General features: G+C 43.3%; 1 protein-coding gene across 2 annotated transcripts in view; it reads right to left on the reverse strand.

Annotated features, from left to right (window-relative positions):
• Positions 1-14,531, reverse strand: part of adcy8 (adenylate cyclase 8 (brain)) — a 91,429-nt gene that overhangs the window by 20,434 nt on the left and 56,464 nt on the right. The window contains exons 8-9 of one of the 2 annotated variants that reach the window (XM_040144481.1): positions 5,245-5,442; positions 910-1,010 (exon numbers count right to left, since the gene is read on the reverse strand). In XM_040144481.1, coding sequence (XP_040000415.1) covers positions 910-1,010; positions 5,245-5,442 — 299 coding nt within the window. The remainder of the gene's footprint in view (positions 1-909; positions 1,011-5,244; positions 5,443-14,531) is intronic. The other variant, XM_040144482.1, reaches the window with a different exon arrangement.

Below are 14,531 nucleotides of genomic sequence, written 5' to 3' on the forward strand. Positions count from 1 at the left end.
GACTTTTGTCTCTTATAATTATGACTAATTTTGATCTCAAAATTATGAGATCCGTATCTCGTGATAAGGGGAAAAAGAACCCATAATTTCTATATCAGTATCCCATGATTAACAAAATATGGATCTTGTAATTACGATCTCCAACATTTTAAGCAAGGCTCTGTTCCATTAACCTCTGCCACGTAATATATTTTCTCAGAGAAAGTTTCTTTCATAAGTCTTTCCGACGTTTCCAGGGTTTGCTCAAAGATAAACTGGTATCTACAACAGTATCATCCAAACATTTTGTCATTGTACAAAAAATAAACTGGCTAATTTGTTAGCATTCAACACCAACGTCTACCGTGGGACAAAGGTGTGTTCAGACTGAATGCAAAGCAAATCTTAAAATGGCACAGCTGCGTACAATCTGATAACAGGAAGACAGAAGGGGAATTGAACTCGCCGCGGCTGGTGTGAAACTAAAACAAAGCTGTGTCTGGGTGAGCTGAAAACGCTCCAGCCTGAGCTAAAAATTGGCTCTTATCCTGTGACATTTCCCAATTTGTCGGTGTAGGTTCCTAGTTGGTCACAACTAATGCCCGTACAACACATCAGCTGCCTGGGGGCAAATAAACGCGGACCGCAAAACACTCCAGCGAAGAACGCGAGACGTGCGCAGGAGGCTTAGACCGCGCTGCTGTGGCTAAGCCTCGTAGAAGCTACTCATTTGTCTTTGAAGATGGACTGAATCCTGTTTTAAAACCTTACAAGATAATGATGAAGGAAACTCTGTAGGAGAAAACACCTTGAGAACTACAAGCTGAACGGACCTGAAGCTAACCAGGAGGTGTGCTGGGACTTTGGCTCTTTCCGTCAGAGCTGTCCACCATGGTGACGGTCTGTGTTGCAGTTTTTGTTTTTTTTTACCTGGCAGAAGGAAGCAGGCTTTGGATGGTTGTGATGAAGATGAGCACGATGAAGGCGCACACCAGGTTGGACTTGAACACCTCGTCCCTCATCTGGGAGTACTGCACCGTGAAAGGGAGAGGAGGAGGAGAGAGAGGGAGGAAGAGGAGGCGAGGGGAAGACGAGAGAAACAAGTTTTCAGACAAACGGAGAAGACTGAACACACTGAAAAATGCACCTCGAAACACACCAGTGCACTGCCACAGATGCATGCCACGGTTCAAACACAAGCGTTAGAGAGAGACAGGAGCCGGTGGGTTAGCCGTGGGGTCCTGGGGAAGGTGCGAAGCCGACAAGCACAGTGCTAGCTGTCAGTCGTTAGCTGTTAGCCGTTAGCCGTTAGCCGAGTAGGGGCACAAACGGAGAGCGCTACACTGAGGTGGGACAGGGCCTGTGAAAAAACTCGCTGAAATCTGGATTGAATTGAAACTGGATCTTAAATGTATTGGAAAACTAACTTCATTGCCTTTCAAAGGTTTTACTGGCCAGTATCAACACTAACAACTCAACCACAGTAAAAGGCCCAAAAATCAATGGCGATTTAAAACCGCCCCTATTTAAAAGTAGTTTTTAGGTTCTGATACTGATACTATTCCCCCACTAGATTTCACAGAAAACAACTGTACGGTTACTTTGATTTAATAAGGCCGTTGTCAGGTATCATGTATCGACAAAATGTTAACTTTTCAGATGTTTTAGAGAATTTACTGTTATCCTTGAACTGAAACAATACACGGCGACGCTTTGCAATTTGGGGAGTTATAATTCATAATGTATTATAATAGTATCCAATCTTCAATCTTCAGTTGAGCTTGTTTTCATACCCACTTGTACTCGCTTACTTTTACGTGACGAATGCTGGATTGCGGGACCTGTGGTGCTTTTCCACCGTGGTGTTACTAATTGACCTCTACGGTGTTAATTTATTTGTAAGGGATCGTGCTGATCAGTAAATGAGCGAAAACCATCTTCACCTGTCGTCCAACGTTTTTTTTTTTGGGAAATGTGAGACAGATGAGTAAATTGGTAGAAAGCAGGGGGAGACATCTAGCCTGGCTCTCTGGAATGATCACAAATACACTAATCACGTATGTAAAAAGGACGATTTGTCACTGTATTTATATACCGTAACAAGACGATTACGAAACGACCATGTTTGTTGAGGTAAACCGATTTATTTGAACGATTTCGTGGGGGTTTTACTGACACAAGAGGAGGGAACTGTCTGGTGCTCGAGAACGTGGGTATTAGCATTTCCCGAAGAACGACCCTGTGCTGATGTAAGACTCTAGACTGAAGGTTCAGATTCATCAGGTCTGGACCGAAAGCCAGACTCGTCTCAGTCACAGACTCTCCACCCCCGTGACCCCCGCTGCCCCGTCCTCGCTCTGTCTCTTTCTCAAAGGGTGCTGGGAAATTAGCAAGAGGATGCTTCACGTTTCTTCACAACTTTGGCAAAAAAAGAAAGAGAGAGAAAAAAAAAAAGAGGGAGGCCAACAGCAAATCACTGCACATTTACTGAAGAGGTTAAGAGGTCAAACAAAAAAAAAAACAAAATAATTAAAAAAGAAAAAAGATTCTTGGAAAAGTTTTGAAAATGGCAGTGGGAATCAAACGGAAACACAAATGTGGAGGAGAAAACGGGCCGATGTGAAGGTCAACTCAAAGGTCAAAGATGGGCTTAATCAAAAAGAACAAAAAAATGGGGAGAAGTTGTACAAAAAGCTGCAGAAGAGCATTGCATTCACCAGGAAAAGAACGTTCAGAGGCATTTTCCTGCGATAATAACTTCCATATGTCATGATTATGACTCAACGCCTCACAGTCACAAGATAACTGTGGATAATCAACATTAGGTAATCAGCCGAAACACTGCTGTCGGAATCTGTCGCCATGGAAACAACTTGTCCAAGTTTACTTTCTGTCCAGCTGTTGACAGCGAAACACTGCAGCCGTAAATAAAGCCATTTATAGTGTTTCTGCTCATGTACGTGCCAAGGCCTCAAACAAAGCAAATGAAACGCTTACTGTCAAAAATCCGCTTTCTCCTTGAGCGGCTTCCTCTTTAACCGCCTCCGGCCCTGCCTCGAAGCCCACTGAGTGCCGAGACGCCGTGTTCTTCACTGCTCCACCGTTCCCCTAAACGGAAGTATCCTCGCCGTCGTCCGTACCACATTTGAGACACTTTTCCCCCAAAATGCAGCCTCGTATATTTGGTATCTTTGGAAGCTCCAGGACCTCCGGTAGAATTTAAAATAAAGTTGTGTGGATTTGAACGGCATTTGGCTGCAGAGGGTTAATTTGTATTGACTGACCCGACAGCTCATTTTTAAGGGATTCATTCCTGTGGAAGTCATCGTAATCCTGCCTCATCAAATAATAACGACTTTCAATCATGTTGATCTTTCGTAGTAAATTCACTACTTATATAATATGATATAATGCATATTCACCCGGCTCTATTCGTATTGTTACAGTTAGAAAATTGTAACTGATCTGTGGTTTAGCTTCTAGTCTCAACTCTTTTACTGTATTCTGTCTCTTTCCTACCGCCCTGACTGTGCTTGTTTTGTTTTCCAATCGTGGTAGTCTAGTCCAGTCTAGTCTAGAAGCATTCAACTCTATTATCTAGCTGAAAGTATTTCAAGGTAACCGTCTGGTAATTATGAGACGTGAAGTCATCATTTTGAGAAAACATCTCAGAAATGCTTTTATGTTCTTTTTTTTTTTTTTGAGTGAATGCAATGTGCTCCCGTAAAAAGAAAAAGAAGAAAAAAAAAAAAGAAAAAGTTGAACAAGTCAACTTTTTCCACAAGACTCTAAAAGGGCAACAGGTCCATGGCATCATGAGTAAACTGAAGGGGGCTCTGCAGTCTCGGCAAAACAGATCAGCGTTGCCGGACGTCAGTGTTTCACCCGGCTGGCTGGTCTATGCTCGATGAGGCAAATATCAATTTCTTTTTTAAATGACAGAATCACACATGAGTCAAGGTTAAGTTGATTTAATATCTGAGCACAATATTGGCAGTAACTTAATTTAAAAAAAAAAAAAAAAAAAGGTGATAATGTCGCAAAGAGTAAAGTTTGGATCAACATGTTTACTCATGCACATTAGTATGGGGTCTGAAGTGTGCCACTGAAATACTTGTATGTATGTGTACACACACAAATATATGTGTGCGTGTGTGTGTGTGTGTGTGTGTGTGTGTGCGCACTTAATTTATTGGCATTTTTTCTTTATCATTTTATATTATTTATCATTCTTTATTTAGAGAGATAGACAGGAAACAGGGGCGGAGAGAGGTGATGTGGTGTCCACTGACCATTCAGCCAGCGGAAAATATAATCATAGAGAGAGTTGGATAGCTGGAGACTCCGTGAGATCTGCCGATAAAGACCACGAAATGCAGTTTTACGCTCTGAAAAAGTGGATCCTGAAAATCACAGATCTACTCTAAACTGATTAAGACAATGTTAGCTTGAACGCTGCATGAATAAATAAACAAATATCATATGATATATAAGTAAAATACATCTGCAGATTAATGATTCATTTCATTTATTTTGTCTTTACATGAGGAATAATTATTTAATTATAAAAAGGAATCACAAAATCATTTAAGAAGAAGAATTTGACTATTTTAAATTGAGATTATTACAAAATGGGAACTGCGCGATGGAATCTGATAGGCAGACACTTAAATGGAATAACATTTACAAATAAAGCCTTTACAAATACATTTTCAATCGCACTGTAAAACTGAATTACTATTTCATCACTTAAAACCAGGTAAAGAAAAGAGAATTATTAACTGGCAATTTTACTGACCATTGTTTTTTACTCTGAATTTATCAGTGCATCATCAAAATTCAGTTATTCAATATATATAATAGTTCTTTAAAAAGGTATCAATTTTTTTAACTGACTATAATTTAAAGCTACAGTCTACAATTGTTCCTCTGGCACACTTCAGACTCCGTACGCTGGAAGATCAAATGAAGGGAAGTACTGGTAGAGCTTCTTGCATTATTTTCACCTTGATTTCACAACATCCCTCAGTCAAACCATTAAGGTTTGTCTGTTACAGTAACTCGTGTAAATGCAGCACAATAAAATAAAAAATACCAGAAAAGTATCTCAAATGCCTTTAGCTTACTCATGACAGGGGAACAAAAAAAAAAAAAAAATGTTGGACATTTGTTTTGCTTCTAAAAAATCTTCATCTAAGAATAGATATGAGGAGGGAGAGAGAAAGAAAAAAAAAAAAGCAGTTGTCTGTCTAAAACCCCAGCTACCTTCTCTTCCAGGCTGGAGTCTTTAAACATCAGTGAGAAAGGCTTGATATGCTCTCTTCTCAACTTATCGCCACTCCGTAAGTCGATGGCGCTCTCTATTCGCTTGTTAATTTCCTCAGGACCAGAGTGGACATGCAAAGCTTGTGCGAGATGGTTTGGAAGCAGATTTATCGAATTTCTCGTTAGGGCAGCCAGAGTCTAGGGGGAAAGCACATGCACATAGAATGAACCTGCTTGTCCCCCTTTTTGTTTCATTCAAGTTACAAATGAAAAAGAAGAACAGACACAATTACGTTCATTACATACACAAATGAAAGAGAAAATCAAGGAAAAGGAAGAAAAGGGAAGACCACAATGCAACGTTCGCCATCAGACAGCTCAGAGCAAGTCATGCATCTCTCGTTCACTCGCAGCACGTTCGCTTTGCACTGACGTCAGTGGTGACACAGCTCGTAAGTATGCAGACATTATAACAAAGCTGTAATTTATGTCCACAGCTGTGACTGGAAGGGGAGAGGCAGGGGAATGAAAACACAATAAACAGACGAAAATTAAAAACTATAAAGCATGTGAAGGACAAAAAACAAAAAACAAACCACAGCTGGGAAAAAAGACTTTAGCTGCAAAACAGAGGTAACTTTTCTGCCCCCCTCCCCCCCGCTTAAAACCCAAAAATAGGAAGGATCAATCACTTAATCACTTCCTGTCTCACTCACACAAAAAAACAACCCACCATAAAATTATCCCAAAGGTCGTTTTGTTCCGTGAGTCTCTTTGTATATTTAAACAATTGCAGATCGTAAATGCCTTTGAAAAATCGTCATCTAAGTACATGAGTCGGGATCATTTCTGCGACCTTCAGCTTACAGACACTTGAATCCCGCTGCAGGCTTGGCCCCGACTCACTGAGGTCATAAGGAGGCCGTTTTCCACATTTAACCCTTCAGTTATCCTTCCTAAACACTGATTCATCCCACCAAGTGTTTCTTTTTTTTAACACATGGCGGGTATATACAGCACATACAGAGTTAATGACCTCAGGGACCCTGGTGGTTCATGGCCGCAGGCAGGTAATCCACTGCCAATAATTTGTCTCCTCGATTTCTTCCTTTTAGTCTCGCATTACGCGGCTCGGTGCGATAAAGGATGCCCCACCATCTTGGACTTGGGAATCGACCGCTGAGGAGGAACCTTTATAACCCAAGAAACGACCAAATCCACGTTATAGTTTCGCAGAGGACAGTTTTGGCTATTTCTTTGTTTTTGTTTTCTGACCACAGAAAATGACGTCAGAGTGTCCTTGAACACAACAGAAAAGAAGATTTTCAAAAAGGTCACTACTTGCAGCATCATTACCACATGTTGATACTAGAACGTGGACGAAAAACCGGAAGGGCGTCCAAAATGTGGGGGGTTAGCAAACTCAATCACATTACAGGTCACAAAAAACAAAACAAGCAAGAAAACAGAAAGGAGAAAGAACATGAACCTCCAGTGTTAAAGTCAGCTGGTCCGCATGCCTTGCCGTTCACTTCAACCTCCTCCCTAGGAAGTTTTATCTGTAGTTGATTAGTAAGAACCCATTTACGCAGCCCGCGCTGAACTAAGTCAAGGTGAGCTCCCGTTCGTCCCGGTAGAGGCGTCACTTTCGCTGCAGAGAGGCACTTGAGGGAAAAAGTGACAGAGGTCAAGGACCGGAGTCATTTTCTCAGAGCCGTCGACATTAGCTCTCCAACATTAACTGTGAGTTAAGCAGCCGTGTGGCAACTGCGGACGAATTAGCCTTTGGAGTGCCTGAGCCCCTACGGGGTCAGCGGCCATTAAAGTGATTATGAGAGCGATGTGTTATGATGGAGATATGTGTGCGAAATACAATACGTCTCTTCTCACCCACTCCGGCCAATCAAAAGTCGCATCTCCGCTTGCTCAGTCCAACACGTTAACAAGTGAAATCCATCATGCTCAGATCATTAAACCTTCATTTTCAGACTCTAAAAGAATTGACCTCCTCAAACGAAATTTGGATTATTGGATGCTTTTCTTTTTCTCTTTTCTACCTGTCAAGGTCATTCTGACCATCAGCGGCCATCATTACAGGCGGATTTAAGCCTAATCAGAGCGAACAATGACTGCAATTTCAAGGTCCGTCGGTCAGCGCCTCACAAATCACATGAAATTGACGTCGTTTGTCAATGTCAGCAGAAAGACTCTCGCGCATTCAGGGAGCCTTGATGTTCAGCTGCGAGACGTGCGAGCCACAGGCCAGTCGAAGGGCGCATGCCGTCCACCTGGTAGCACAGAATATTTAGTGTGAACCGAGTTGCTTCACAGTAACGTTCACGCTACCCAACCAGATAAGCAATGGCAAAAACTACTGAGGAAATGTTATGACATACAGTAACAGGAACGGCACGTAAAGTAGCTCAAAATGCCGTAGTTTTACTTGAAACGCTGGCTCTTTTCTCCGATCTATAGAGAAAAGAACAACCAAACTTGTAGGTAGATCAGCATGGTTTTCAGACAAATGTGTGATATGAGGAAATTATCCGTTTTTTGACAAAGACGTGTAAATCTGAACTTAGCAGATAATAGAAAATGGGATGTCAAAGAAATAAAATACAGACTCAGGGAAAGATCCGTCTGCCCAGGAAATTCTTAGACCTTTCCCAAATGCCTTTCCTTTGTTTCCGTTTATGCCAGAAAAGAGTATTAACTGAATGTAAATTGGCCTCTTTTGCTCTCAGCACACAGTGAAGATAAGGGAGACAGAGTTGAACTGAAGTTGAACTTGAACTCGACAGAAACCTCCGTTGCATATGAATGAAAGCGCGTGGCCCGTGTGTCAAATGATTAACATATCTGGAGCCGCCACAGCTTCGTTAGGATGGAGACAACGGGATGGCATTCTGTGAAATCACAGGAGCATCGAATACTTCAGATGTATCTGTTCCGGGGCAAATTCACGGAGACGGCCCGTAGACCTGATCATCGGTTTATTTCAGACTTATCTCAGCTCACTTTGGTGGGGAATACAGTGAAATTAGCTTTTTAATGTCGGATCTGCAGCCTGAACTAAGTCTGCCTGGACTTTAAGGTACAAGTCTGGTTCAGGCTTGGACACGTGGATACAGGTATCGAAGTTGCTATCGGACATGAAATCTTACTTTTAAATATATCTATGTAACAGGTTAAAGGTCACTCATTACAGTGCATACTGATAAGTTGCCCTTGTGTCAGCTCAGACACACACACACACACACACAATTCTGCGTGACGCCCCCCCATCAGCAGGACGACACCGTTAGACTGTGCCGTCCACAACCTTTACAAATCACCGCTGAGTGAGAAATAACTACGTTTTTTTTGTTTGTGACACTGCTACGGCTGAAGTTTGGTTCGGCCCGAAAACGAGGATTAAAATGACACTTGGCTGAGGTTGAATGAAGGGTCGCAGTCACGGTTAAAGGAAACTGGCGTTGGTCTACTTGTGAGGACAGTCCCATTTGTTATGTTCAGCCAACTTAGCCAAGATGGGCTCCCGCCATAACGAACAGGTCTGTGTCACCATGACTTTTGGGCCCCTGCAGTTCTCTCTCTTTGCTAATGCAACAAAGTGTTTTATTTTGAGATCCTTCAAAATGCAATCTTACCCTCATCATTTACTCCTCGCTCACTTTTTCACAAAGAGGTAGAAGAACCACTTCACTATCGCCGTCGCCTTCGTACTCCCCACCTTCACGTGAGCAGCGAGGAGAACGCCCTGATGTCAGCTTCTTCAACTGGCATTTTGGGAAAAGTAGGTAGCAAGTCACTGAGTTGAATCAGAGTATAAAATACTCAGAATGCTTTGAACGTCACAGATTTTTAATGTATCAGCATCTCCTCAGTTCAGACAAGCAACTGGGTTTAAACATGAAAACGTTTCCCTGTGAGGCTTTAAGGAAACACTTGTACGTTTCGAAGCCTTAGAACGCCGACATCCCACAAGTAGTTTCAGTTACAAAAACAAAAAAAAGCTGTGCACACTGTAGTGAATGTCACATATATATATTATATTTCCACTTTCTTCCAGAGACCCCGTGGAGCAGGTTTGGTTTGAATATTGCATCTTATTTGTTCATCGTATATTTTAAGATTTTTTTTTTTTTTTTTTTTTACAGATATTCTGAGCACTACACTCGTCCCTCTGCAAACCCGGCCTGGCACGTCTGCCGTCTGAAAACCCCCCCTAGGATTTCCACTTGAACTCAAAATCAAAGCTCAGCTGTGTAACAGGCTTTTGCGCCGACACAGACCTTCTTTCGGAAAGCAGCAGGATGCGACACGGATCACGGCAACTCTGTATCGGCGGGGTGGATCTTCTACCTCACGGACCGCTTTAAAGCCTCAATGAGATGGCTGCCCTCGGCCATCCACTCATGACAAAAGGGCTCGGAGGGGACGGTTGCCAGCGTCACGAGCCGTGCTGCCGTGATTGTTTTTGACGTGCACGTCCCTAAAAAAAGCCTACAGACTAAAGGGCACATGCTTCTTCCATCTCTGACATTTCTCCTCTTTATATTGGCCGCCCCGATGCTGCCCGGAGCAGTGGTTGGCTGTATGGGGGCAGCGGTATGGGGTTACATGTACGATACATATGAATAGCAGGACACGTTTCGTCTGTCGGAAATGCCAACATATGATGCTAGGAAAAGGGCAGAGGGAGGGGGGGGCTAAGATCAGACAGAGTGAACACATACAGAGGATTTTCATCAGCTGGATGTCTCACATGTCTGGTAGTGTGACGGATTAACCAGAGAGCAGAAGTCGCTGCACCGTGACTCGTTTGGACCTGGTGCTCTTCAAAGGAGAGCAAGCAGGCGGTTATGTAAACCACAAACACGCTTCAGGGCAAAAGAAGGATCTGGACTGACGCTGCAGCGCCAAGTGAAATATCTCGACAACTGCTGGACGGGCCGAAATAAAACTGGGTGCACGCAGCCAGGGATGAATGCCCTGGCTTTTTCATCCAGCGCCACCAACAGATCAACGTCTTCGCTTGTCCAGCACGATGGTGAGCGGATACCTCCAACACTGACGAATGAGTCCCCGTCAGAATCAACTGCGAAGCGGCTGAGCGTGCCAGCGTGCTACACCGGCTGGGCTGCGCGGCGTAAGAAAACCCGGCAGGGCTCACAATCGCTAGCAGCGAGCTTCTGGACTTCTGGACTGATCCTAGTCTTCTTCTAGGTTCCTTTTCCGTCACTTTAAACCAAAGGACTGAATGTAGCATTAGAATGAAGGAGTTAAAACAGAAGAACTGACTAAACGCTATTTAAAAAAAACAAACGTTTAATGTACCACACTAAATGTCAGCATGTTAAGGTTTTAACATGTTGACTGTAGCCAAGTTAGCATACTAATGCACATGCTAACAATATTCATCATAACCATATATATGATGTCTTTAAACTTTCAGTTATATTCATACATATAAATTCACAAATATTCACACACTCATGAATGCATCCATAAATACTGATTATATTCCTGATGTCTTTGTGTTGTACCTGTGTTAACGTTCGAAGATAGAGCAGCAGGGCGCAAACATAGAGATTCAAGACTGCCACTGAACATTATGTGGTGTGGATCTTCAAAATAATTTAATCCAAGTCTTAAACTGAGCCAAAATGGACAGTCATGAAACAGCTGTGGTAGCAATGTGTTTTTCATTTGATGACAAAAACCGAAAAAAATAAAAGGAAAAAAGAAAAAGCTTTTCATTGGATGTGATAGGAGAACTGGCGGAGAGAACATGTCTGTCGTTAGGTACCTAAATGACATTGTTCCCTGGCGTTTTAGCCTTTGATATGGCAAGTCTTCAATGTGAACAGGCAAATGGAGGAAGATGGAATCGGGCCGAGTGCTGGGGCAGGACCGGATCGCCTAGAACGAGACGGAGCGTCGGCTGAGCCGATTCTCCTCAGCAGAACTAAAAGTCTCAAAAACCTGGCACCCACAGAGGCCGAAACTAAACCGGGATTTAGAAAATGAACCCATTTCTCTCTGGCCTGGATTTTACGCTTTAGAGACAATGCATAAGCGGGTCTTCTGAGGAAACACTCAACCTCCTTTGAGGTGAAAGCGCCGCGACAGTGCTGTGCATCATGGGAGCCAGCAGGCACGCGGTGAAGCATGAAAGAGGTAAAGACAGAGCCGCTCAGCCGGGACAGAGAGCCTACACGGAGCTGGGGACTCTGATTTCAGGGCTGGAGCTCTGAGGAGGAATCTTCCGGGTCTGATAACGGCATTCAGACCCGGATGGACCAGAGTTTCTGTAATCACGGTGACGGACAGGATGTGATGGCATTCATTCAGTGGTTATCAGTCTCCTTCACAATAAAAAACCGGAGGATGGAAGATAATGGGTGGCCAGAGACATCACGTACTGTTTTATGGCAGTCATCGGCACAGACCTGCTTACTGGCGTTTCATTGATCCACCTGTCCAGAAGACGAATCATCCGTCTTTACTCTTTATTGCAGGTCCTCAGCCAGATGTTTAGCTTAACGGAGGTTCTCTTGTCCGGGGCAGTTTGTGAACCGTGCTGCTACGTCTCTAACTCTACCTCCTGTGCTGCCACTGTACCGGCTGAGTGAAGGGACTCACGTTCACATCACTGTCGATCCAAACGATCGCCGCCTTCGGTTTTAACATGACGGCCAATCGTTATATGTAAGCATGGATGGAACGTTTGAAGGTGAGAAAATGAATCGCCAGCCTCTACGATGATTGACGATCGATTACAAATCAAGTGTACAACGCTACTTTCTCTCTGGCAGTCTCTGAAATGCAGGGACTTTCTGCTTTTCTTGGTTACATAACACTGTGGATGAAATATTTTCTGATTTCAGACCGTCGGTGGGACAAAACACACAATCTGAAGATGTTACACTGGGCTCTGGGAAACCGCATTGGGCTGACATGTTCTAATCTAAACAATATACCTTTTTCATGGCAGACATTCTGAGAATCACAGATGAGACGGGTTTTCGTGAATGGTGGCTCAGTTGCATCGAGCCAGCGAGGCCCAACTCCAGGACCCCGGGACTAGCTCACCAGAAGGGGACGCGGTCATTTTTTAATGTTGTCATTTACACCTGTGCTTTTTCCGCCACGCGAAGCCAAAATGTCCGCTGTGAAAAAGGTTTATTAATTGGAAAAAATTACATTTCTGACGAGTTGCAGCTACACCAACTACACCTTGACAGTAGACTGACTCACATTGTACTTGATGTCTGTTTTTTTTTTGAGCCACTTACAACTTTTGTTTGGTTTTGTTTTTAATTTGAGTTGGTTTACACAGTGAGGCTTCTCAACATCTACTGGCTATGACAACATTGCTGTGTATATTCATAGAGAATAATTATGGACTGTTTAGGGAAAAACTTACGGCGAGACGCCTGCTGGTGATGTAAAAATCTGATAACTTTACGTCTCATTTCTTTTTTTCATAAAGACATGACATGAACAAGCAGCTTTATAAGGATTCCTTACATTTGGTTATTAAAGAGGAACTCTGCATTAATATTTATTCACCTTGGCGCTGTATGCATCATCGCACAGATTAATTTTGGCATATTGTGTTAATACGGTTGATTATTCCAACAGCACAACAACCAGTTACGGCTAAAAACAGGAACGTACTTGCGTCTCTCTTCTCAACCGTCAACATGCCCGCGAGTGGCTAATTAATCTGTCCTCACCCAAGCTGGTCCCTAGTCATCGCCTGACACCTCCTGTCCTCTCTTGGACCCCCACGTTACCTCACAGACCACTTGAAAACCGCAATGATCAACCTCTGATCCTCGTGGGGATCGCGAGAGGTGGAGTGCCCTCAGATTGGTTGCTATTGCTACGATGTCAATCTGCCTTTGTCCCCTTGTTCCACCGGCCTGTCCGTTGCTACAGCTTAAGATCAAACTGCACTTTTTGATTCACACACACACACACACGCCGAAAACTGACTCAGACCAACGGGAAGGGAGGACGTGGACCCGGAGGACAGAAAACCACCAGAGAGGGAGAAGTTCATCTTCCAGCGCGGCGATGCGACACTTCAGAACTCCTCTGTCAAGCCTTTGATATGCAAAGAGCCACGCTTTGAAATGACTGTGCTGACAGGCTTTCATTGTGCCAGAAAACAAAGAAGCGGCACTTTTCAGAAATAACATTCCTCTGAATCCAAACGCACGCATTTCATCAAATGCCATAAGCTCCTGACAGGCTCACCGGGGAGAAGGAGCCGCGCACACACACTCAGATAAACACGAGAGGTAACGTGGAGTTCACTGTTGGCTCGCGGCTGCAGGGGATGAGGCAAAAACACTGAGCCTCTGCACATTCGTCACGAGCTGAAAGCGTAGACGAGGGCCGGGAAATACTGACTTAGTATTAAATGATACCGTGATTAGTGCTGAAAGATTTTTTTTTATGTCAACAGTAGATTCAGAGAATAGTAATTGCTTTAATTGCTTAAAATTTGGCAACTGATTCGTAGTTTTAAAATGGATTTCTCGAGTAAAAATAGCAGCCATTCGTCAATATTTTGACATATTAACATTCAAAACGTTAAGAATAGGGCCGGTTCTCCTTTTATCACCTACTGCTGCCTGCGGGACACCAGCGGGATGAAGTGATTTGACAAACCTGTGCTTGTGCTTTGAAAAGTCACATGAATATCAACGTGTGATACATGTATCGACAGATTATGTCATTATGGTTGTTTTCAAAAACCCAGACTCTGTCATAGGTGTAAATTACAGCAGACTATGGAGCTGAAACCTGGAGAACACGGTGTGAGATATGGTTTAAAGCTGCGAATCTCTTACAGCTTTATGTCCAGGTTCTTCTCAGGGGACTAACGGCCAGAAACAGTCAGTAGACTGGAACCTCCCTATTCCCCGATGGTAATTATAACGGGAGCTATAATCTTAATTTGTGAAACACTTCTGTATGCAAGGTGCAGAGAACAGCAAAGAAAAGAATGAAAGTACGATATCTAAACTCTGTAACAACTGAGCAAACTCCATCCGCTGATACACTGGTGGCTGGACCTTCTGCTAATATTTTATCACAGAAAATAAACCGTTTAAGGTGCTAATGGGGCTTTTTTTTCACGCTGACCAACAGAAAACGACTCATTAATGTCAGAGTGAAGACAATCTACTGTCAAAACATGGGCTGAAATGTATTTTTAGGCTTTTGATGTTATTATAATGCCGTGGATACACAATACTGAATGTATG

This window comes from Xiphias gladius, chromosome 14 (assembly GCF_016859285.1).
Source record: "Xiphias gladius isolate SHS-SW01 ecotype Sanya breed wild chromosome 14, ASM1685928v1, whole genome shotgun sequence".
Taxonomy (NCBI): domain Eukaryota; kingdom Metazoa; phylum Chordata; class Actinopteri; order Istiophoriformes; family Xiphiidae; genus Xiphias; species Xiphias gladius.